The sequence below is a fragment of the Neopsephotus bourkii genome, unplaced genomic scaffold (assembly GCF_033783945.1).
Source record: "Neopsephotus bourkii isolate Nb327-2 ecotype Australia unplaced genomic scaffold, CSIRO-AGI_Nbou_v1 NB_234, whole genome shotgun sequence".
Taxonomy (NCBI): domain Eukaryota; kingdom Metazoa; phylum Chordata; class Aves; order Psittaciformes; family Psittacidae; genus Neopsephotus; species Neopsephotus bourkii.
Genome location: NW_026900744.1, coordinates 5990893 through 6016488, shown reverse-complemented (window position 1 = coordinate 6016488; position 25596 = coordinate 5990893). Strand labels below are relative to the sequence as shown.

General features: G+C 53.3%; 1 protein-coding gene across 7 annotated transcripts in view; it reads left to right on the top strand.

Moving 5' to 3' along the window:
• RNF220 (ring finger protein 220) overlaps positions 1-25596 on the top strand; it is a 225369-nt gene that overhangs the window by 87902 nt on the left and 111871 nt on the right. For 4 of the 7 annotated variants that reach the window (XM_061345004.1, XM_061344998.1, XM_061345000.1 and 1 more), the window contains exon 3: positions 4615-4689. The exons of the other annotated variants lie outside the window; for them this stretch is intronic. In XM_061345004.1, the coding sequence (XP_061200988.1) occupies positions 4615-4689 (75 nt within the window). The remainder of the gene's footprint in view (positions 1-4614; positions 4690-25596) is intronic. 7 annotated transcript variants of the gene reach the window in all.

Sequence of the window (25596 nt, the reverse complement as noted above, 5' to 3'; positions counted from 1 at the left end):
GGACACTGCTGTGGCGCACCACAGTGGTGCCACCATGGGCATTGCTCTGGACAATATACTTGTCTCAAAACCCCTTGAACAACAGGAAAGCCTTGCTAGCTCTCTCTTCTGCTTGCTCCATCCTCAGCTGCTCTTGGACCCTTTCCTGCACAGAGGTAGTGTCACACACTGAGATTTGAGCCCCTCATCCAGCCTGGCCACTGAATCCAGGTCAGGGTCTCTCTGCAAGACCCTCCTTTCCGCTTCATGTGCACGTAAGTTGTCCCTCACCACAGATGTAATCCAGAACTCTTGGCTTCAAGCAGGAGGCTTCCTGAGGCCACAGCAGGCAGCAGTTTGCACCAAGACACTGTGGAACAGGGCTGCATAGTCAGCATGCCAGGAGGTTGCTCACTCATTAAGCCTAAGTACATGCAGCTGTGAGCAGATGCAAAGAGGGATCCATCACTGCTGAGCAATGGCCCTGCCATGCGGATGAAGGTGAATCTCTGTTCACTGCCCCTGATGAGGGAGGCTGAGGGAGCCCAGGACCAGCTGCTTTGTTTCACATCCACAGGGCTCTCATGTCCCCTCTGCAGCCACTGAGACCAGGCATGGGCAGGGAAAGGGTGGCAGGGGAAAAGGTAGCACACAGGCTCATAAGTGAGGGTTTGCAGTCGCCCCTGAAACCACTCCTGTGATTCCCAGCCTCTGCCAGCCAGTGGCCAGTGCTTACAGAAAGCCAAAGGGTTAATGAAAAGCTTTTATGCATTTGGATTCACTAGCAGGGACTCATTAAACAGCAAATAAGAGCCTGGATGTTGACAACTGTGCCCTGCTGAAGGGAGGTCCTGCGGGTGAGGCAGCCTGGGAGGCACCCATCACCCCTTGGTAGACCATAGCCAGGGCATTCCACCAGAGATGGGAGTCAGTGCAGGAGGGTGCTGGCAGCGAACATCTCTCCATCTCATACCCAGGGCTTTAATGTCTATTCACAAGACTCAACCATTCAGACCGCTGATGTGACACCCAATTCTGTCACCATGACAAGGGGGCTGAGATCCTGCCAGCTCTGTGCTCCCAGTCCATGTGAGCCCACCAGGGAGATGGGGATGGGTGCATGACAGCTGAAACCTGTGGCCGTCCACTTTGGCATGAGATATGGGAAATAGAGCACCCATGCATGGTTGCATGAGACCTGCAGCTCCATCAATGCTTTCATGTTGGAGCATGCTTGTCCCTGGCTGGTCTCTCATGGAACGTGCTGCACCATCATTGCAGAGCTTGCATCAAATGTTTTTCTGAGTGATGGTGTGCCACCAGCCAGCACTGGTGGAGGCTGTGGCCACCTGGGCCACTACTGGACAAGCAGCAGCCCATGCAAGCCTACATCTCCCTGTTGCATCCTAGATGGGCAGGAGCCCACAGGCTGCCCTGTGTGTAAACACATGAGGAGTGCGGGATGTTGGGCATCTTTCCAGGGACCCCATAGACAGCCTGGGCATGGCAGAGGCCAAAGAAGGTGAGGCACAGACTGCCTGCTCTGGGGATGGCCACTGCCTGGTCCTGGGCAGGATGGATCACGCTGTAAACAGGACAAGGCTTGTAAACAGGGCTCCAGCTGGGATAAATTTAGCTCTTTGGGGTTGCAGCCCTGGCGCGGCAGGACACGGTGTCAGGGCATTGTCGAGAGGAGATGGGAGAAAGAAGCTGAATAAACAAACACAGCTTGTCCCTGGTTTTTTTCTGTCCCAGCGTTGTTATTTCAGCCGGACAATTGCCCTGCACATTGAGGGAACAGGCTGGAGTTCAAGTGAATTTGGCTTCCAGCACCTCCCCTTTTACATTGTGTTTTCACATGGGAATGTATCTTGGTGTATATGGGGGGGGGTGTCCATACCTCTGTGAGTGTATGGATAACTCCATGGATGCTCCATGAGCATCTCCGGGCTGGTCCACAGGGTATGGGCTGCTTTGAAGCCTAGGTGAGGCCAAGTAACTTGGTGTTGACTGTCATGTAAGACTTTGCTTTCTCCATGTGCATAACCAGGACTTAACACCCATGGGTGTCCAGGAGCACATGTGCAAGGTGATCGGTGCTCCGTATGCCTCTGTGCATGTCTCTGTGTGTGGACCAGCCTTGGAAGTGTCCCTTCGTGGCAGAGGGGACACTGTAGAGGTGAAAGTCTTTGCAGGACTTTACAAATGGGGATCAGGACTCCTAAGCCTGTCTCCTCTAGTCCTGACATGAGGTTTGGACAAGTCCTGTTCCCTTGACAGAATCATCTGTGATCTCGGGAGCAAAGAGCACAGATCTTCTCTCTCAGCCCTGCTCTGTGAGGGCCCAAGTCTTTTCTAAAGGCCATGTTTAGAGGCAGACTAATTTTCATGTCTTCATTTTATTTTTCTCACATCTCTCTGACACGCACATGCACACACACACATTCTATTGGAAAAACGATTTTAATACCCATGGCACATTGTCCTGGTGTGATATAAAATCCAATGACATGTGGCATTTGGAAAAGGTCACTTCCCCCATCAGGATTCATTATCCTACCTCAGCCTGGGAAGCCAAGGGGTTGCCCCTTCCTCCATGGACCCCTTGCCCCCTCCCTGGCTCCAGAGGGCAAGCAGGGACCAAGGATGAGGCCCTGGGTAGCCATGGTCGGGACTTTGGCAGTGTCAGGGCAGTCCCTGCAGTGAGGGCTCTTGTTTCTCATGTTGATGTCCCTGCCCTTCCCAGTGCCTTCGTTTTCCCACCTACCACAGGGCAAAAGGAGTCACAGGGAGGGCTCAGGATACAAAGCTGACTCTGCTGGGTGCATGGGGCTTGCTTTGGCTTTCACCTGCCTCCCCCTGCTCGCTGCTCCCTCTCTGTTCCCTTTCCTTTCGAGCAGGAGCTGGGTCTTGTGGTGCCCTCACTCTGCACTTTCAGAAGGGAAACACTCCCCTTCCGTGTTTCACTTGTTCAATGCCTTGACTGGTTGGGAAGCGCCCTTTCGTGTCAGTGCTCACCACCACCTAAGCAGAACTGGGAAGAGAAAGCAGAGGGGACATGGAAAGCCCAGCTCCCCCTTGACCAGCTTCCAAACCAAGCAAGGGGTCCCCAAGGTGTTTCCAGCTGTTCCCTGGAAAGGCAGAAGGACACAGGAGGGGCAGACTTGCTTGGAGGCTGCCTGGGGGTGCTCAGGGAATGTAGTCCCTTGCAGGGCAGCACATGGGCTATTCCTAGCAGGTCACCCTATGGCCAGGGGGCTGGGAGCCAGGACTTTGCTTGGTCACAGACTACCTTGAGGCGCCTTGGCCAAGTCATAACCCTCTTCTCCACCTTCATGGGAGGGAAGAGGTGAGGGTATGTGCACCAAGCATGCAGAGAGCTCTGAGCTGCAGGAAGGGAGGGATGTGGGGAGCAGGAGCAGTTGTTCCTGGGGAGAGGAGGGTTGTTTTTGTAGCAGGGAGCAGGGTTTAATGTCTGTTGAAGATGACTTCTCAGAGTGCTGAGGGTGATAGTGAGCATAGCCCCTTCCTACCGTATAAACACCGATGAGTTATGGGTACCCCAGCCTCTAATTATGCAGTCAGCCCCAAATAGGCTGTGTCTAACGAGGCTGACAGACTAATATCTCAAGAGCCCTTAATGCGTTATCATCTCTTGCTGTATGACCTCATATTTATAACTGCTCTGGTGGGAGGTTGAGAAATGTCCTTCTCTTCCCCCAGCCCCCTCCCCAACTTTCCCCCTCCTCCCTGGAGCAGCAGCTCTTCAGTCTCATCTGTTAGGATCAGGAGGAGAGAGGCGACTTCTCTCCATCCATCACGAGTGGGATTTGCGCTATTAGATGATTAAAGACATCTTTTATAATATTTGGAAGAGGCTTTGAAATGTCTCTCAAACAGTGTGATTAATGCCTGTTAACCCTCGCCTGGCTGGCATGGGGTTCTGGGGATGCGGGTGCATCCTGGGGCAGGGCTCCCCGGGCACCGCAGCGGTCACCCAGCCGTTGGGCACCCTGAGCCCTGTGACAAGGTGTGATTCATGGGCCCGGGGCACCTGCAGGAAACTCTGGCCTCCAGGCAGCTCCTAACGCACCGGGGACTTGGTGGTTTCTGAGGCTGCAACGGTCGGGGCAGGAGGAAGCAGCGCCTGCCCCTTCCCCAGGGCTTACAGTGGGGCCCCAGGGCACTGCTGGTCCCAGTCCATCAGCCAGACCAACCCACACCAGTGCTATGGGTTTCAAGGGTGGGAAGGGAGAGGGTGTGAGCAGCCTGGGCCCCTTCACCGCTGGCCTGAGCTGGGGGGGTGTTTGCTTTCCTCATTTCCCTTTTTCCTCCCAATGACTCACTCTTAGAGACAAGTCTCCTCAGAAACGAATCATGGGCATCTAGATGCTCCATTACGATCCACCTTCAGGATGCTGCATCCTCGCTCAGAGTTTGCCATAAAGACCAGTGGGGCTGGGAGACATGTGCCAATATTGTCCAGTATCTACCAAAGGCCAAATCATTGACATTCAATGACACTGGTTCCCATGGGGAGTGGAGATTTGGCCTCAGATGGGGGAAGGACACCCTCCTCCTTTGATCACAGGCGCAATGTTTCATAATCTCAATTTCTTGTCAATTGATTGCCAGATAGAAGCGACAACCAAAGAGGGCCCCAGGCGTCTGCAACTGCCACTCATCGTATGATTTTAACTCTCCCCCTCTGTAAGTTTGCATTATTTTCTTGTTGTTGTTGTTGTTATCTAAAGAAACCTCCTCTCCCTCCCCTTCCAAATATCCTCCCAGAAATCCCAATGCTCTTGTCAATTCGGTGTTCAATGCACACAGAGCTGAGAAGGGTTAATGCATGATTAATAGGTGTTTTATTAAAATGGTTAATCTGTCATGATACAGTCCAAAAGATCAATAGATTTCTTATAATCATGGCTTAAAATCATCTTTAGCACTACTGCTTATGGGCTTAAGACCTGGGCAAGATGCTTAGGGGACCTGGGAGTCTCCTGTTAACTCTTTCTAACCCTTATGCCATCTGAGGTGTGACTGAAGGTCTCCTGCAGACAGAGGAAAGCCAACACACAGCTGTACATTCTGTTACTGTTAACATCCACCTTATTATTTATGGGTACTAAAATCGTCACACCTGGGCAACAGAAAAGGGAAATGGAAAGAGGGAGAAACTGGGAATGCAACTGGATAAATGTTCTTTGTTAGGACTGCCAGCAGCGCCCAAGCGGAGCGAGGCAGAGGCATGGCTGGGCTGTCTCCGATCCATTAGTGCCACTGCAAAGCAGCAAGCCTTGGCCAAGCATCACCCCATCACAGCCTTGCTCCTTCACTAATGAGTTCCAGCCTTGCACAGGGGTGAAGCCATGTGGCTGGTGTGAGGCAGGGTGCTGGTAGCCAGGGAGGACCAGCCCAATGCCACCTGAGTCCCCTCCATGTCCTCAGCCCCAGAGGTTGCTTTCCCGGTAGATGGACGATGATGTTGGGTCTGGTTGATCCAACCCTTTGGGGTGCCTGGTCCAAGCTGCTGTTTGATAACTCCAGTACTACCATGACAAATCCCAGAGATGCTGAGCTGCCGACCCCCAGCGCGAGGTCTCTGCAGGAGGAGGTGCTGTTTAGACAGGCTGACACGGGAGCAGCTGAGCCAGTGCAGGCAGGGGGGAGCACAGCCCCCTCTCTGCCCCCTTGCTGCCCCACAGCATTCTCTCCTCCGCAGCACAGGAGGGATCCTGGGGTCATGCAGGAGGTCTGTGGTGGAGCCTGAACGGCAATATAGAGGGCTACAGGAGCACAGCGCTCTGAGAGTGCGGCACCAGTGAGCGATCCCCGAGTGATTTTCAGAGCCTTGGCTATGGATGTTGGCTGTGCCACTCATGCAATGGAGACCCAGACCTGCTGCCCAGTGAGCAGAGCGACACTGGTGTGCTGATACCAGAAACCCCTCCCTGTGCCTCCTTTTCTCTCTCTGAGATGCATGTGTGCAGCCCCAGCACCATAAGCTTGCCCAAGGTTGGAGACCCTCGCTCAGATGCTCAACTGCTGATGCTCTCTGGCAGTTTGGCCACACCAAGCACCTTCACCACAGCCTTCTTCCCTCACCTCCTTGCCCTGCATGGGGGCTCTGCCCCACTGCTCACCAGGTTCTGCTCCCTGCTTGACCCCCCAGCCTGTGGCCTTGAACCATGGTTCAGGTAAAATTAAAGCAAGTTCATACCATTACTTTCTCCTTCTCTTCCCTGCCTGTCCTGCACTCATCCTGCTTCACAATAACTCCCTCCTGGCAAGAAATCCCAAGTCTTGCCCCATCCAACTGGTGGTGCGTGCCTGGCACAGGGGTCCCAGCCAGCCTCCCACCCCCACCAGTGCTCAGCATGGGGCTGGGAGGAGATTTTCCAGACCCCCAGGGTCCAGCCCTCTCCATCCCTGCCTCATTGCTTATTTCTGGGCCATTATGCTCGACAGGGAGAATTTGTTTCTGTCCAGAGCAGATCCCCGGACAGTCTCAAACCCCTGAGGATTTATCATCCTGAGCTTTTGTTTGTGGGTCCCCAGGACCCTCTGCCCCACAGCGGAGCCCAGATACTTCTCTATCTCCTCAGTGGAGCCTGCTGTCGCCCAGGAGCACTGACCCCTTTCCTTCCCTATGGATGCCCAGGCATGCAGGCTTCCCTGCATCCCAGTCACACACAGGCAGGAGGCTGCGATCACAGGGGACATATCCTACCTACTAGGATGGTGATGACTGTGGCTCCTCTGGCTTTGTGGCTCACAGGGCTGCTGAGCAAGGTGGCCCAGGATAGGGCACACTGGGTTCCCAGCACAGAAAACCCTTGGGATCCTCAGGTCACATTCAGCCTTCCCTGAGACTCCTGGCAGGAGAGCCTGGACTTGTCCCCTTGCAGCTCTCACACAGCATCCCTGCTTGCAGCCCTCACACTGCATCCCTGCTTGCAGCCCTGCTCCATGGCAGCCAAGCATCTGGGAGGGCCAGGAACAAATAAGGTATGAGGGTATGACCCCCTTTGCTTGTCTCAGGGTCAGCACTGATGTCCCCCTCATATCTAATAGAGCTGAAACAGCATCTGCTGCCTGTGCCGAGTGACAGCGGGGTGACAATGGGGCCAGCACCGGTACCAGCACCTCTGCCTGCTCTCTCCACCTGAGCAGATGCTCAGCTGCCCTGTGGTGATGCTGGGGAGGATTTGGGGTCACTCTCAACAGGCTCAGGTCTATCAGGACAGACCTAGCTGTTGGCACAGCAATTAGGTTTGCATTAGAAAGCTCCTCTGGATGCTGCTGGAGTGTAATGGAGAAGGGGTGCAGGGTTGGTCCACCTCATCCGCCTCGTCCCCTCCCTGGCTGCCCACATTCCTCTGCAGCAGCAGCAGGAAGGGGGGGGGACCAACCTTTGGCACCTTTATTGACACTCCCTGAGTTCATACTGTGCCTCTACAATCTTTCCCTGAGATTATTAAGAATTAATTGATCACTTTTATATTCCCCCCGATACCCAGTGCTGCTCCACGGCAGGCGGCAGGAGGAGGGAAGGGAGCCGGGAGGAGGGCGGGGTGTGTGTAAAAACCACACTGATAAATGTTAATTACTCTTTTACAGCCCTTGTCAAATTCCAAAGCAAGTCGTAAATTCATTAAACTCTAACGGATTAAGCACATGCAGCTTATTTAGTCGCCATAAACAAGATCATTTGGATGTTGATTTTCCCCTTCTTATTGCTGCAGCAGAAAAGGGGGGACAAAAATCAGATGAGGGAAGCGGTTGTTGCCAGGGAGTCAGAAAAGTTTGGATTTATTTCATATCATGTTTTCATGCTCCGTAGCAGCTCTCTGCAGCACATCAGCCTGCGGGTTGTGCCTGGGCAGTGTTTTGGAGGGAGCATGGCCTTACCAGGAGCTATATCCGTGCCCTGAGCAGCATGGATACTGCATGGAATCCGCATGGACAGCCCTGGGGTGGAGGGGCTGCTGCACAAAAGGTCTCCATGTCCTCTCTGTGCCACATGGCTGCCTTCTTAGTGCTGAGGCTCTTAAAGACCCAAACAAGGTCTGGGTACCAGAGATGGGATGCTCAAGGACCTTTTGGTGGTGGTTTTGGGCTGGGCTGGCTGCTCTCCAAGGGTAGGTCGTCCCTAGCAAGGCTCAACGCGGCCCCTGGGATGCAGGGATCTGCCCTTAGCCACTGTGCATAAAAGCATCTCTGCTCATTCTTGGATGTTTCAGCTCATTTAAGTGCTGTCCCCAAGGTGCTGACTGTGTCTAAGTGAGTGAGGTGTGTCCCCATCTAAGCCCAGCAACGAGAGAAGAGGCCAGGAAGGGACACCGTGCTGGTGGGATGTGATAGGGCACCTCTGGCTGCTCTGAACACGAGACATTGCCCAGGGTCTGCCAACCCACTCAGTGAGCTTGCCATCTTCTACTTGCATGTGTTAATAATGCTGACTGACCTCCTGAGCTGTGAAAGCAGGGGAAGGAGAATGAGAGGAGGGTCACTGGGATTAATTAATACTCAGGGCTTTAATTATGAGTTTCTTCAACACTGGGCTTCTAATGAGGAACAGGCACTGAAGCAGCCTCTAGTCCTGTTTCCCCCCAGCTGGCCCGGCTGAGATATCTCCTGCCTCCTTGCAGGGGAGGTTTTACTGGGAAAAGGATGGGAGTTAGCCCGTGGCCACCAGCATCTCTCACTGGGGCTCTGGGCTGTGTGGCCAAGAAGTCACGGTGCTGCTGTATCACCCCATCTGTGCTTCGGGCTGAGTGCTGGAGACCTACTGCCACCCCCAGCACACCCAGCTCCCTGCCTTGGTACAGTACCTGAGAGTGGGATGGGGACAGGAGGTGGCCTGGGGGACCAGAGGACCTCGATGGGTGACACAGCCCAGCCTCCAGTGAAGCTGCATCCGGAGCTGCAGGCAGCAGAGGGAACTCTCAACACCTCACCAGAGATCACTGCCTGGCTGCTGCCAGAAAAGTACAGGGATTTTGCTTTAGAGGCTTCAGCAGCACTTTGTCTAAGGGGAAGATGAACACTGGAGGGGCAACTGCTTTCCTTCAACCCCAACTCAGCCCGTGTCTCAAACAAATACAGCCAAGAGGGTCTGAGATGGGTATGCACCATGGTTCTACTCCCCTCTGCATTTGCCTTGTAGGGGCAGAGGAGCCACAGAAGGTCCCAAATAGGGCAGTGAGGGGGTGTCAGCCTTCAGAGCCCCATTCCCAGCAAGCATTTCCATCCTCTATGACAGGTATAACATGCACAGATAAGTGCCCTCAGCATCCCTGCCCACCAGATCCCTCCGTGTGTTCCCATTGCACAGAGGTGCTCTCTGGAGACCTTCCTGTGCTGGAGTGTGGACGGGACATCCAGGGGTTAATGGAAGGAGTGTGTCCCATGCTAAGCAGTAGCTAACAGCCACTAGCTAATAACTTTATGGCTTCAAAGCAGGGCATTTATCATGCTGAAGTTTGTTTATGCACTAGTTGTATGGCGCATTATACCAGCACTGTGTTTGGCTGATAAATTCTCCGTGACAAGCGAGGCTAGCAATGGGGACTCACTGAGTCCAAAAGACCAGTAGCTTTTTCCTGAAACCCTGCTTGCTGAGATAAGGATGTTTTTTCCCCTCTTTTGTTTTGGGAGGAGGAAAGGAAAAAAAATGACAACCTGTAAACTTAAAAGAAGGAGATTTTTGTTCCGCTTAAATTGCCTGATTCTGTGGCTCCCCAATGGGTCATGGTGGGGACATGGGCTGTGTATGAAGACCTCTGTGCTGGCAAGTGATGCCGGGAGATATGTACATGTGCTGATGGGCACTGACACCTTGTACAGTGTCTCCAGAAACAGCCTATTTCAGTCCCATCTGCCTTCAGGGAGGGTACTTTGGGGGTAGAAGTGTTAGAGGACACTCTGGTAACCCTCTACTTCCATCCAGTGTTTCTAAAATGAGCCATAACTGTAGTATTCATCACTATTTTGAGGTTGTGTGTGTGCGATTTCTTGCTGAGCAGCTGCTGCGTTCACCTGTACCCCCTCACTCTGGGTTAAACTGCTTTAATCCCACTAATAATAATGACCTTCACATTTCAGGCTTGCTCTATCACAGGAGCCAAACCCACTTTGCAAACATGAACAAGCTCGGCCTCCCAGCTCTGTGCAAACATGATGGGTCAGCGTTATTATTCCTGCAGTGGCGGTGGGGAAACTGAGGCATCAAGTAAGGCTCTAGCTGCTCTGAGCCTACCCAGAGGGGCACCCTTTGCTTTAACCAGTAGACCAGTTTGGACCAGTGTAGGCTTTACTGGGTCTCACCTGTGGAGCAAGACTGCCTGGCTGGTGGGATGCACCAAGATGGACCCTTCCAAGCCCTGTTCCAACCTGGCTTTGAACACTTCCAGGGATGGGGCAGCCACAACTTCTTTGGGCAACCTGTGCCAGTACCTCATCACCCTCACAGGGAAGAATTTCCTCATAATACCTAACCTAAAGCTGCCCTCTTTCCATTTAAAACCATCTCCCCTTGTCCTGTCACTACGTGCCTTTGTAAAAAGTCCCTCTCCAGATTTTGTGTAGCCCCTTTTAAGTACTAGAAGACTGTTACAAGGTCACCCCTGAGCCTTCTCTTCTCCAGGCTGAACAAACCCAGCTCTCAGCCTGTCTCCAGAGCAGAGGTGCTCCAGCCCCTTGATAATCTTCATGGCCTCCTCTGGACTTGCAGGTCCCTCTTGTGTTGGAGGCCCTAGATACAGTACTGCAGGTGGGGTCTTGTGAGAGCAGAGTAGGTGGGAAGAATCCCCTCCCTCGACCTGCTGGTCACGTTCCTTTTGATGCAGCCCAGCACACAGTTGTCTTTCTGCACGTGCACACTGCTAGGTCACGTTGTGCTTCTATGCACATCTGCAGGTGCTGCCCAGGGAGGGCATCTTACCTGTGTACATTTACGTGTGCACACCTCTGTGCGCACGTATGGGTGAGCATAAACACGTATGCATTGGTGCACTGTGCATCTCCATCCCTGCGGCATTAGGATCCATCCACGGCTGCATCCGCAGCTGTGTAGCCATCTCCACCTGCGTACCTGTTGCATCCCGACTGTGTACCTGTGCTGCTGTGCATGGCCCTGGCTGCGGGTCTGCATCGGTGGCTGCGTGCAGTGGCCCTGCAGGCTGTAAATACTGCAGTGTGGCGGGGAGGTTGAGCGGTTTATGGCTCAAGGTCAGGCCCATGAATCATAAAAAGGTGTCGGAAGGAGCATTAACTCGTAGCCTTCGCTTGGTCTCTGTGTGGTTTCAGGCGGGGCCCCGGAGGCAGTGATTAAAGGGTGCACCTTCCCCTTTCAGTTTTACGGTAAAAGGAAAGCAGTAAATTAGAAGCCCACAGGCTGGGGCAGGCCAGGTCCTGCCAGCACAACAACCAAGTGAGTACCTGCCATGCACCCTGAGACCCTGCCACCACCTCTGCACCCACAAACAGCATGGTCTGCACACAGGACAGCTCCTTCCCAAAGGACAGGGGCTAGATGTGTGTTGGGCAGGCAGCCATGCTCATGATGGGTACATCCCTCCATCGTTGTCCACCTGACTGCTTGGTATGGTCAGGAATGCTCAGCCCTGCTCACCCCCAGGGCAGCAACACCTCCTTGCTCTGCACCTTTTTACAACTCCAGCTATAATTAACTCAAGTAGTTAAATTTTTTTGAATCCAAATAGATATAATTAATGTTTAATGTCCCTGTTTTCTTGAGAATTGCCAGGACTATTAAGAGCTGAATACTGATCGAAGAGGTGAGGCAGATGTTTCTGCTGCCAAGGTGGGATTGTTGGGGCAGAGCAGAAAGCCCTGATAATGATCAGGGCTCTGCCCTACATCCAAACCTCGGGACAGAGAGTTGGGGCTGGGGAGAGCAGGGGTAACATCCAGCACTGTGGGGCTGACCCTGGCCCAGGGAGGAAAGGCTGAAAGATGCTTGAAGGATCCTGCTTTTTCCTACTGCCCAGCTATAGGTAGTCTCCAATATTACAGCCTTATGATGAGCACCCCTGTGGGGCACTGAGGGAGGTTTTAACTCCTGGAGAAGGGCTTTTACGGACAGAGGTGTGAACGCATCCTTCCCCATCCTCATCCCAACAGCAAGTGGGATATGGGACATATGCAGTAACACCTTCCGCAAGCTGCTGCTGCTGCATCCAGCCCCATAAGGCACACGAAAAGAGCCGGGTGAGTTTGTCCATTGCCAGGCTGGTTTCCCCCACCTCCTGCCCCCTTGGCACGGATGCTCACCCCCTGACCTGCCTGCAGGACCTGCGGGATGCGGGTCAGGCTGCCACCGCCTGCCTGGTATCTGCAATAGCAAGGGCCCGGGTGCAGGCAGGATGCTGGAGCACATCTGCCCCGGGGACACTGCACATCTGCCCGGGAGCACTGCACATCTGCCCGGGGACACTGCAGGTACCGCAGCCCTTATGGCCACTAGCATATGGAGGGGAGGCTGAGGCTGGGATGAATGAATAGTCCATGCACATGCTGTGCCCCTGTCCCGAGGCTGGCTGCAGCATTAAACATCTCTGAGGAAGGGAAGAATGGAGCCTAGCAGCTTGCTGGGAGCTAAAGTACTTCTCCTTTCCCTTAAAAGCAAAAGTGCCTTTTCCCTTGGGGAATGGCATCGCAGAGCCCTGGAATTGACAGGGCTGCCAGAGCTGATGGATGGCACCGGCGGAGGGAGCAAAGCGGGTCAGCAGAGCAGAAACCAGCAGGCACAAAGAGAGAGCATCCCCGCTAAGCAAGGCAGGCGGTGACACCCCGTGCCGGGCCTGGGCCCACAACAGCCCCCTCTCTGTTGGTCTGGAGAGCTGGCACAGCTGGGGTACCTGGGGTGCCATCCTGCGATGCCCCCAGGCTCACCCGAATTGCACCCGTTGACAAGAAGGGCCTTTCTTCATCCCTACACAAGCCCTGATTGTTCAGAGCTTCCCCTGCCACTGCCTTGTGCTTCTGCTCTTCCCAGAGGCGGTTCTGGGAGGAAACGGAGGACTTAGAACATCTGCATAGCCAGAGCTGCTGGGACTTCAAGGTTTCTAAAGGGGCTGAGGCTCCTCAGGCAGCTCCAGAGCAGGACATGTTGGTTCTCTTGGTGTCTGCTGTGCATCTCCCCTTGCCTCAGTTTCCCCATCAGTGGCTGCATGCATTCGAGTCAAGGCACCCCAAGATTTGGGGAGCTGCATTGACAACAGCCCATATCAGCCTCAGTGCAGACAGTTGTTCTTCCAGGTCCTCTGCCTTCCCTCCCAGGCATACAGTATCTATCCCACTGGCCATCCCAGAGCGGAGAAGGAGGAATTGGGTGGAAGCCTGGGCTGGTGTGGGTCCCTGAGGGCTGCTCCAAGCAGGGACCTGGCCATGTTTTAAGGCTAGTGGGAGGAACTGAGTTTTCATAAATGGTGGCTACAGGAAGAGATTAGAGACTGGGGCTGAATCAGCCTTAACCTCACTGGAACTTGTGTGCAGGCTCTGCTTCCTCATGAGAGGACATGCTTCCCAGCAGGAGAGGGGACAGCAGCGTATAGGGATGCTGGGGGGATGCTGGCTCTTGTGTTGTGACTGGGACTCACAGACACCCACTCTAGCCTGGGAGCTCCTTCCTCTGCTGGCAGGAATTGTCTCCTTCCCGAGCACTCTCCATATCAGGCACATGTGGGAGGACAGGATCCGTCCCCATCAGCCACATGTGGAAGGGAAGGATCTGTCCCCATCAAGCATGGGTGGGTGGGCAAAATCAGGAATCGATCAGAGGATGGAGGCAGGCAATGATGAGCTGTAGAAAGTGACAGCTCTTTTGGAGGGCTGGAGTAAAACAAGGGTGCTGTGAGCTGCAGGCTTGGGATCCAGGACTGCAGGCTGCTCTCTTGTCCCTTGTGGGGGCAGCAGGGCTTTCCCCTTCCTTCCCCTGGAGTATAAAGGCAAGAACAAGCTCCTGCATCAGCTGAGAGGCCATAGCCCTTTGGCCAGGTCCCCCTGGAGAGAGGCTCACAGTGCCCTCCAGGGATGCAGAGCTGCATTGCCCTCCTGCAGCCTGGGGATGTGGAGCAGATCTCCCAGCAGATGAATGGCAGGAGGAAGCCCAGGAATCCTGGCTCCTGTCCCATGCTCTCCAGCAGGGAGGATGTGCCTGAAGCTGTTAGGCTGGAGGGACCTATCTCCGGAGGGATCTGAACCCCAGACTGACTTCTTTGCTCTCCAACAAGCCCTGCTGCCGAGTCCCTCTGCAGCATCAACCAGCAGCTGCGAGGAGCAGGAGTGTGGGGAAGGGGCTCAGCTTCAGATCGATCCTGAGCACTGTGATAAGAATCTCTTATCACCCTTGTCATTGTAATGGCTGGGACTGAAATGCTGGGCTGAGCAAGGGCCAGGTTTCTGCATGGCTGGCGGTGAGGAGGAGACAGGGCACAGCAAGGAGGCGGTGGTGGCTCTGGGATGAGGTCCTAGTGTTTCGAGCACCTGATTGCTCTCACCAGTGATGACAAAACCAGCTCTCCCTTCCTTTCCCAGCCTTGAGGCTGCCCCATCGCCTTGCCCAGTTCCTTACAAGGAAAAGATGCTCCTGGTTACATGGGTAAAATGCAGGGAAGGGATGAGTCCAGCAGATCCAGAGCATGCATGGGGGTAAGGGACACACAGAAGAGCAGGCCAGAGGGCTGGACACTGCCAAGAGAGACCAGGAGTGAAGAATGGGAAGCTCTTGCTCCCACCTCTGCAGCTCCTTACAGCCTCTTCCCACCTCCCCCTGGGCTGGGCTCAGGAGCAAGGAACAAGATAGGCACCCAGGAGCCAGTGGAGTGGCAGGGGTCTGGAGTGGGTTTCCAGGCCCTTGGGAGTTCTCTGTTCCCATTACTGTGCAAAAGCAGCTTTTTCAGTGGGTAAGGAAAAGCGAGCACTAAGCTTATGTGCTCTGGGTGGTATTAGGCTAAACAGTGGCAGCATGGAGTGTCCTCAGCCCTGCAGCAAGCTCTGCCTTTAACCCCTCGTGCTTCTCCCCTGTGCTTTATCCACAACTGTTGACTGGGATTCCAAGGTCGTGCAGAGACACAGATGACATCTAAGGTTGCTGCAGTCCCCAGCATCTCTGGACCCAGCAATCTCTGCCTGTCTGCAGCATCTCCTCCTGCTCAGCTTTCCTCTGGTGGACAAGCCCGAGAATGGTCCTGCAGCAAGGCCACTGTTCCTCCTATAAACCCTGCCGCTGGGGGATGTGTTAACTTCCCACCCTCTCACCCTATTCCCCTTTGCTGTGGCTGTGCAGGATGTCCTGCCGCCCGGATGCCATGGCCATGGCCAGGCAGGGACCATGATGCTGAGGAGGGCAGCGCTGCTCCAGAAGTCTTGCTGAGGGTCCTTTGCTGCTGGGTACACGTTGTTGGTGGCAAAACAACCCCCCCACCCTATGCTTGAAAGATGCCCTGACCCCCTGCACACGGGTACCCTGCTGCTGGTGGCTTATAGCCAAGGTGAGGTACCCTCAGCACTGCAGAGCTGGGGGCTTGCAAGCAGGGGCTGTATCAGGCTCCACAGTTGTTCTGCTGGAGAGGATGGCTCTGAAGCTCCAGGCTCTGTTATTCTATCATGAACCAGGCCCAGGTTCCATGGCTGCTCCCAGCTTGGTGTCTGGGAAGCCAGCAGGCAGAGGGGCTGGTGTGGTGCTGAGCAGCTCCTGAGGGGCACCTTGGGACTCGCCTGTTTAATTCCAGGAGGAGCAGTGTCAGGTTGAGTGGAATTGGCCCCGCTGCAGGATTTATTCATTTCTCCTTCCCTCTGCCTCCTGCCAGGGGCTGAGCTAAGACCCTGCACGGCGCAGTCATCTCTCTAAAGCCAAGGGGGGCTTAGTGCTTAAATGGTTTTCATGCTGCCACAGAGTTTAGTGCTTGTCAACACGGCCGAGTCTTGCCAAAGAGCCTTGACAAACAGAGCAGGGGGAGAGAGGGCACCAGTGCTGGGAAGGGGGGAGCACATGAACTGAGTCTCCAAACCACCCTGTGTACATGGGAATGCTGCATACCAGCTCCCTGTGTCCCCTCCAGCACAGATTTGGCTCTCTCAAGCTGCAGTAAGAGGTGCATCTGGCCCAGCTCTAAGTTTAAACCTCATGGAAACACCTTCATTAAGCCTCACTAATGTGAAAAAGCAGAGCTCATCCACGGTTTTTAAGCCCTTGCTTTTGTAGGCTCTTGCAGAAACAGTTGCATGCGTATGAATAGGTTTTGTGCTCTCTATATACCAGGCTGCTCTTAGCACTGGCGTGAGCCCGAAGCCGGAGGGGCTGAGTGAGTGCTGCTGCAGTAACGTTCCGGCTCTGCAGATGGGGATAGCAGAGCTCAGAAACCAAGCCCAGCTCCTGATGCCACTTGGAAAGCTTGCCTTGCCTGGGGAGGGTAAGGAGGGCATCCGCACCTCCTCCTGCACCCCAGCCTGCCCCGATGGGTGGAGAAGACTTAAACTCATCTTCTTTCTTTTGAGGAGCTGGATTTGGCAGGGATGGATTTGCTTCAGGCACGGGATAGCTCAGTTCGAGCTCTGGGACATAGATCTGACATGGTGCAGAGCTGGCAGCGCTGAGGTCCCCTGGGAAGCCACCCCACATCTTGGTGCCGGCATGGAGAGCAAGGAGGCACATGTGGTGGGGCAGGGAATAGCAGTCCCCGAGATGCACATCCTATGGGATGTGCTGCTGCCGCTGGGTCACTCGAGTCAAGCGTTTGAGCAGGACTGGGAGGAGAGCTGGGTAGTTTTATGGGCAGTAATAGTATTTACAGCCCTGTTGGCTGAGGCACTGATCCAGGGGGAAGGGAGCTGACTCCCTGTGAAAACCAGATTCCAATATTATCATGCCTCCAGCCTTCCCAAGGCAGGATTAGCTCCATCCTTTTTTTGAAGCATCATTAGATGACCATTGCCCATAGGTCGGTCCCACCTGACACAGCCAGCATTCCTGTGCTGGTGAGGTCCCCACCTCACACTTCTCCATGGGTTAAGCCCTTGACTTCCACAGGAAGTGCCAGGGATTTTCTTTCTTCACCCCACTCCTTGGCTTTGTCCTGGCATCCTCAGTAACTGCTTCCTTGGCAGCTCCCCTGCCTGATGGGCAGCCCTGTGCATACCCCACATTGTTTTCCCATCACCTGCCATAGGCCCCGCATGTTTTCACTTAGTCAACATAGGGAAAGGCTGTAAAACATATGTCTGCTTCCCAAGGAGAGAGGGAAAAACGACTCCAACAGCTTGGTCCAGTTAATGGCTTGGGCTCTTGACTCCACGTTTGGCTTTTCAGGGACTTTGTTCCATGCTCTGCATTAGCTGGACCAAGGTGTGTGTCTGGGGGAAGGATGCTTGGAGAGGGGAGTATTCTCCTCACAGAGCATGGAGGGACTGTGTTGTCCCCCAGGTGCAGGCAGAAAGGAGCACTCCCACCCTCACGGGCTCCTCCCAACACAGCTCCCCATCCATCCCATACATTTACCTAACGCTAATGAGACATATTGATTGGAATGATGGGATTTGTAAAGGTCGCAGGGTTAAAGTACATAAAACCAGCCTTTCTGGAGCTGCAATATCAGGGCCGATGGGTCTGGTGGGAGAGATTAAAGGCCTCGTGCTGCAAGAATGGAGAGAGCTGACAGCAATTACATTTCAGATGTGTGCATAGTTATAACCCCCCCTCTACAAGACAAGCGACCATATCCCCACCACTGCAGAGCAGGTCTCTGCACACACACACACACACCCATCTCACTTTCAAGAGCAGGATTTCAACAGTGCAAATCAGGGAATGAAGGAATGGAAGAAAGGCAAAAAGGGAGAGAGAAAGACCGGAGATCCCTTTGGAGAGGTGGTGCCCAGCCCCATCCCTGCAGCTGGGCTTATACCCCTGGCTTGGGATTCCCAGCTGAGCTGTTACGGCATCACTGAGCTAAAATCACACTGGAATGTGAACTCTGAAAACACTGCAGTCCCTTTTGTTAGGGCAGGACTCCCACTACTGGTAATGAGCTGGCAGGTCATTAGAGCTCTATCTGTCCCATGGAAAGGTTCACACTTGAGGGCTGGAGGAGTCCAGATCCCTGGAACCACAAGTGCAGTTGGCCAAAGGTTTGTCCTAGGATGGGGTTAACAGGTCTTGATGTAGGAGACAAATGGATTTGGGCATCACTTTGTATAGAGGTGTTTTTCAGTCACATCCTGGGGTGACTGGGAGCTCAGTCCCTTGTGCTGTGCCCATCAAAGGCATCTCCTGGACCTGAAGGTCCAGCACAGCTCTGGTGGCATCATCTCACCATCATCCCTCCTTGCAAGCCCATCTCTGCACCAAGTCTTTGGTAGAAAACAGAGAAGAAAACACAGCCAGGGCAGTTGTACCACCTGAATGTTGTGTGGTTTTAGCATCATGGGCTCCTGTGCTGGTTCTGAGGTGCAGGGCAATAAACGTGTGCCTCAGTGGAGGGAACAAGCAGACAGAGGCTATGCTGTGGGATGCACTCATGTTAAGGAAGGATTACTGTCGACAATATCACTACACACAGAAACAGCTAAATTAGCTTCACAACCAGGCTTCGTTAGCCCAGGCTTAAAGCCCAGTCCCAGACAGGAGGAGACCCAGCTCAAGGGCCTTTCAGCCCCAGCTCATCTTGACTTCACATCACAGCAGGATTAACACCAGAGGTGCCTGGGACTCAGGGAACCTGGCTCCATCTGGCATCACACCAAGCCCAGAACATGAGCAGGGGCTGCACTTCCCCAGGGATGAACCCCAGGATGAAATCCAGCAGAGAAAAGGAGCTGTGTACCATGCAAGGAAGGAGGCACATTGCTCTCCTGTAACTATAGCTGTCTCTGGCTTAGAGCCTTTCCCTGGTGACAAGGCAGGGCTTAGCACATGGCATGAAGAACCAGCGATTGTAATAGCCCCTGCAGAGCAGTTGTGCACAGCAGCTTTCCCCTGCTGCCCATTCACACATGCTGGAGCTTTAAATCCTCCCCAGAGCCCTGCCAAAGGGATTGAAGCAGGAGCATCCCCCAGCACTGCAGCTCACCACCGGTCCCAGGCACCTACCATGTAGCTCAGGCTTTATTTATCCCTCCTGCACACACTCTTTCCGTCTCTCAGATGGTAATGAGTGGTTTGCACTGGGAACTAAATGAAGTTGATTGCCCACTGGTGTCTGCCATTAGTGGTAATTAGTTAAAACATCAGAGTATAAACAGTAAATTGGCTCTAATAATTAATACTAGCACTCAAGCATATGAGAGACACAGAGACTGGGAGAGAAGCAGCGGTAAGCTTGTAAAATCAGCTGGGGCTGCTTTAATTAAGAAAGAAGGAATGTAAGTAACACAGTATTGGAAAAAGGACAAAAGCCATCAGGATCTTGCTCGTTAGGAGCGTGGTTGTGTCTCCCCTGTTGCGCAGCAGGGCCGAGGGCTTGCCTCAAGCCTTGGGTACCCACCACTGCAAGATGCAGAGGCTGCTGCATCCCGGAGGTTCTGGGAGACCGCTTGTGTGATGAATTTTAACCTTGCCACCACTCTCCCGGGTCAATAGAAGGGACTGTAACATGTGGATCTGCTCCTGCAGATGTGAGGTGAGCGGGGCAGATGGGTGGGATAATCCCATAGGATTTTTCAGGATCTTGGATCAGAGGGGCTGTCTCATTCTGCTGCTCCCTGCTCAATAAAAGCACCATGCTCCTCTCTATCCTCCAGTAGCAGACAGTACCTGAGATGTCCTTTGGGAAGAAGGAGCCAGCAAGGGATGGGTGGATCTGCTGGGGAAGTTTGGCTTTACTCTTAGAATAAGCATTTTTTGCCAACCTGCATCCTTCCCCTTCTTCCCCTTGATCACATTCCCCTTCTGTCAACTGCCTACAGGGGGGATTCCCATAGCCCTCTGCCTTAAAAATGATAATAGTAACAACATACAGTGTAAAGCAGTACTACTGTTGGTGCTGGAGTGATGCTGAGCACCCAGGCTCCCAGGGAGGGGGTACAACATGGTTCTCCCCACTATAGCAAGTGTGCTGGCTGCATCCCTCACAGTCCTGGCTCGGGTAGAGGTGGTAGAGATGCGGTGTCTGGGGAGGAGGCTGCATGTATATTGCTATTAATCATCCCTGCGTACGTTAACCATGCTAATGTCGTAAGTGACAATAGCCCATCTCAGCTCATGATTTAGGGTCTGTGAACGGAAGCCGGGCTCCTGGGAGTAAATGCGTGAATCCTCCGCTGGTACTAAACCTTCTAATAAATCTAACGCACACCAAAAAGCCCTGGGCACTAAATCCCAGAATCCGGTAATTGAAACCCTTACAGCTCTCAGGAAAAAAGGTAACTGGTGAGTGGAAGTGAGTGTGTGTTTTTACACAATATATATCCTATCTGCTCCTGATTATCTCCAGCAGAGACAAAGGAAACCTGGAGCCTCCTCGTAAAGCACCTCATTCCAGGGACCTAAAATAATACCTTTGAAAAGAAGAACTGAGCAGGCTTGTGCTGCAGGGTTCTGCGCTCTGCAGACCTGAGTAGGCAGGAGGAAGGAGCTATGGCTCCTTGCTGCATCCCACTGCTGCCCCAGCCATTGGAAAATGACACTAAGAATGTAGTGGTCCATCTGTCTGCTGCCTTGGGCTGTAGTGCCTTGGTGTCATGGGGATCAGTGGGCTGGCATGCTTAGGAACAGTCACCAACCTATCCTGGCTTATCCACGCTTTTGCAGCAGGCTGTTAGTATCAGCAGAGGGGAATCCCTGAGCTGTCCCTGCCTTACAAGTCATAAGATGTTTCCATGCGGCTCAGCATCCCTGCTGAGGTGGGGTGATGCAGGGCAGGGTAGTTGAAGATGCTCCTCCACCAATCAGGTTTTCAGCGCAGGGAGCAGCTGGACAAGCAGAAGCAGAATGTGTGGGGCTGGTCCTCACCTCTGAGAGTGGGGTGTTTGCAGGCACAAGTACGTTTGTGTTGTGGCAGTGATGAATTCAGCACCCTTCCCATGCCTTGCGTGTTTCTGGCAGCCAGTGCTGAGGCTGCTTATCGGTTTGTTTGCCTGAAAAAAGATCACATTGGTGCTTTATTCTGCTTTTAATCTCTGTTACAGACCACTCTGTAATGCCTTGGCAGGGGACTTAATAAATATAGTCATTTGGATAATGAATGGTAATGATACAGGCAAGCTTGGTGGAGGTTGCAGGGGAGGGATGCTGCACAAGGCACCTGGCTGTGTTTGGAGGCAGGAGGACTGTGTCCTCCCTGGGATTGACCCTCTGCAAGGTCCCACAGCCCTGGCTGGTGCCCAGGACTCAGGGGTTGCCCAGCCCTTTCCTATTTCAGCATCCTTCGCCATGGGAAGAGGGCTGAGACAATCAGGGATCCACGCAGAGCCCAGCGTCCTGCTTGGCAGTAACCATGAGCCTGTCACCCACTGGGATAGGTGTGTATCCTGTGTCCCTGCACCCTGGGGACCTGGGAGCCATCCTGTACATGCTGCAGCACCGTTTCATGCAGCACTTCTGTATGATGGTTTTTTGCAGGATATTTCTCAGAAGCAAAAGATAACTGAGGTTTATATTCCCCCTCTTTTCACCTTTCCATTTACTGCTACCTGTCTATCTCTATATTACCATGGATCATCCTCACAGCCTCTCTTGCCATCTCCCACCTTCCAGAACCCACATGCCTCCTGCCAATGCTGTTTGCACACAATGCAGCTGTTTTTAGGTGCCACACTGCCGTAATGTCCACCCACCTGCATCCCTCATCTCTTCCTGTCCCATCCTCAGCCATTGGGACTGTCCCCTTGGGGACAACCACAGGATTTCCATTGCCTCTCCCTTTCCTCCCAACCAAACCTGGGGGGAGCCTAAGCACCCTCATTTCTCAGGTCACCGCTTGGCTAATGGTCTATTAATTTGTTCAGTTGTCCCCTGTGAGCCAAACTCAATTTCAGCCCAAGATTCCTCCCTGGCTGTCAACACAGTGATGGATAGGACGAGCGGCTGTCACCGCCAGCCCCGCCGCCCGCTCGGCACACGGGGTACCCTCCTCCTGCACACCGGCCCTGCTCTGCCACCTCACACCCAAGGATCTGTCTCCGGCAATGAAAAATGACAGAAATATTTAAGGACAAATAAGGTTTACAAACCCAATTGAAAATTATTACGGGAGGCCCCGGCTGCAGATGGGCCCAAGCTGATTCGCGGCCGCAATCAAATCGAATTTCCTTATCGTTGTATTATTTTAGGGCATTATCTGGCCCCATAATGCAGTTATAAATTCAATTTCATCTGCGAGCGTTCATTGTTTACTGTCGCCTGTTTGCAGGGGAAAATGTAAACACTTCGCAGCCCTTGGCTGCAAAATTAATTTCTGGTGGAAAAACGGGAAAGGGGAGAAAAAGGTGGAAGGTGCCAAAAAACGGGAGAGAGAAAACAGGGAAGGTGGTGGTGGGAATGCGGCTGGGCATGGCATGAGTGATGGCTAGGGCACTAGCATTGGTTGTGCTGCTTGTGGTGGTGGGATGCTGGGGCTGGCTGCCACTCTGGTGGGACAGCAATGGATGAGGATGGATGGGGATGGGTACCCAGGTGACATCAGCAGCTGTCGCCTCTCCTCCCCACTGGAATGTTTCTCTCCTGTGCAAAAGGACAAGAAAAAGTACTCGGTGACCTGCTGGGGCTGCCAAGGGAAAGTTGAAGGTCTCCCATTAATTCCAGACTAAAAATGACAAATTCATCTTCTACGACAATTAAATGAAGTCAGTAATTGATGCTAATTGATCTTCAGCCGAGAGGGCTCTTACTGCTTTGCCATGCTCTCCCCCATTCTCCCACAGTTCCCCTCCTTCCCCACTCCTCCTACCCACAGCCCCTATCCACAGGGATGTTCCCAGGGCCCCAGTAGCCACTCTGAGCCTGCCCAGCCCAACCAGCTCCATTGCATCCCTTTCTTCTGTTCTCTTCTTGGACTTTGCATCTCTTTTCCTTCTCCTTTTGGAGGCAGGTACCAGGCCTGGCTGTGTTAGCGACAAAGGATTTATAGCCTACAGCTGTGTAGGTTTCCACTTAATTTTTATAAGCCCAGCATAAGAGCCAGCGGGGGGTAAAGCACACTTGGATTTTCTCTACTTAAAATATTACAATGTTAGCACTTTTGCTTGAGCCTTGAAAAGGGGGCAGTGGGGGGGCTGGATGAGTGTGTGTGTGTGTGCGTTTGGGGAGGGTTTTTTTGGTGTTTTTGTTGTTTTTATTTTTTCTGGGTTTTATGAGAGCCCTTTAATCTCAAGCCAATATGTCAAAATCAAATTAAGGCTTGGAAGGGGAGCGGGCTCAGCGTGCCAAGCTTGCTCGCTGGGTTGTAAATGTACAATTGTTTCTGGGAGCTGTTATTAAAGCGAGGTGACTGCTGCCCATTAAGGGACCCTGACGTCACGTCCTCAAGTGGTACTGGGAGGAGGGGGACGGGTCTCAGCCATGCGGTGGCCATAGGGAAAGGATGGATCCAAGGTGTCCACTGGAGGAGAGCCAAGTGATGGTGGCATCATCCACCTGGTGTGGATGGGCTGTGCGGTGGCCACAGGAAAGGGGCCACTGGGAAGCCCTGGGGACATCTGGGGGCATGGTTGCGTTGCCATGCAGAAGAGCATGTTGAGATGCCCTCCAAGGAACTGTCCTAGGGGCCGGGTTTGGGGGGCTTGCAGCAGGGTCTGTGTTTGGGAGGTAGAAGAGGTTGCTCAGCCAGAACTTCCTCTGGCCCTTCTGGATAAGCAAAAGAGGGAAACCATAAGGTGGGGTTTTCTTTAGTGATTTCTGACGAAAATGTCCCTGTTTGCTTTGGTTGAGAAGATTGTTTCTTGTCCAAGCAAAACCCTTTCAGTGGGGTGGTGGGGCCAGCCAAGACTCCCACCTGCAGAGCCCCTTGCAAGGTATGGAATAGCATTGCTATTTATTGCAGAGCCGGAGTTCTTTCCTGGTGATGGTTAGGGGCAGAGGGGACAAGGAGCCTCGTACATAGTGGTTACTGAACTCCCTTGATCCGGAGGCAGGATTTGGGGTGCTCTGGTGTGAGGTACATGCTCTGCAGGGGGTCATGAGCCATTTGCAGGGGGTCTCACCACACTGAGATGCTGCCATCAGCACTGTCATGAGTATTTTTAATATACATCTCTGCTGAGCTTCACTGCAAGCAAAGACAACGCTGTAAAGTACCCCCGTTCTTCACTCAGGACACCTTATAATTCTCTGTAACACTGATACCTGGCATATTTAGGCAGTGCATGTTTTTAAGGTGGTCACTTACTGCCTTTTAATTCATGTTATGGAACTAAAATGGGCTGGAGAAGAGTGTGGGGCAGTGGGAAGTTTGTTGGCACACTGAGATCTGCTTTCCACCCTCTCCCATCTGACCCAACTCCAGCTCCTAGATGCTGAGGCAGGTGGTCCCTGCTCCGCATCCCCAAATCCCTGATTTCAGTTCACTGAGATGGGCAGCTTTGTAGCTCACCAGGAGCCGTCTGGAACTGGATGCTGTGATCCCAGCAATGTCACCATCAGCACTGGCTCGAGGATCTGGCACAAGGACAGCAAGGGGACCTCATGCCTAGAATCATAGAATAGTTTGGGTTGAAAAGGACCTTAAGATCATCAAGTTCCAACCCCCCTGCCATGGGCAGGGACACCTCGCTCTAAACCATATCACCCAAGGCCTCGTCCAACCTGGCCTTGAACACTGCCAGGGATGGAGCATTCACAACCTCCCTGGACAACCCATTCCAGTGCCTCACCACCCTAACAGGAAAGAATTTCCTCCTTATATCCAATCTAAACTTCCCCTGTTTATGTTTTAACCTATTACCCCTTGTCCTACCACTACAGTCCCTAATGAAGAGTCCCTCCCCAGCATCCCTCTTGGCCCTGCCATGCTGAGCAAGGGAGATGAACTAACAGCTTGGGTAATTAGTCCTGGTGAGCAGCAGTGCTAATGAGATGGGGAGTAGCATGCACTAACGGGGCTGTCTTGCTTCCAGGACATGAGACAGGAGCATTGCATGGTGCTGGGCTGTCCTGGGGGACGTACAAGCTCATTAGGAGCTAGCTGAGAGACACGATGCTGTGGCAGGGTGTCAGACCTTGGGGTGGGCAGCCCCAAGGGATGTGGGCAATGGTTCTCTGTATCAGGTGGGTGATGTGGCAGAGAAGCCTTCATGCCAATCGCAGGCTGCTTTTGCTGGTCTTACTGGGTCATTCGTCACTGGGAAGCAATGGCACGGGTAGTTCTGTTCTGTGGTCTTTATGGGTCCCACTAAATCCTGTGTAATATACTGTAAATGAATTTTACAGCTGAAATCGGTGTTTTACAGGGGGAAACCAAAGTCCAGCTGCAGAGCTACAAGCAAATGCACTGTATGCAAAGGGGGGAAGGCACCAGTGCCTCCTGCTGAACCCTAACCTGTTTCTTGGGCCTGTCTCACTGTGTCTTAGGGAGACCGTAGCTTGTACTGGCTGGCTATGGCTCTGGATGTGCTCATCACCTCCCAGTGCCTCTTTCCCATAAGCAATTGAGA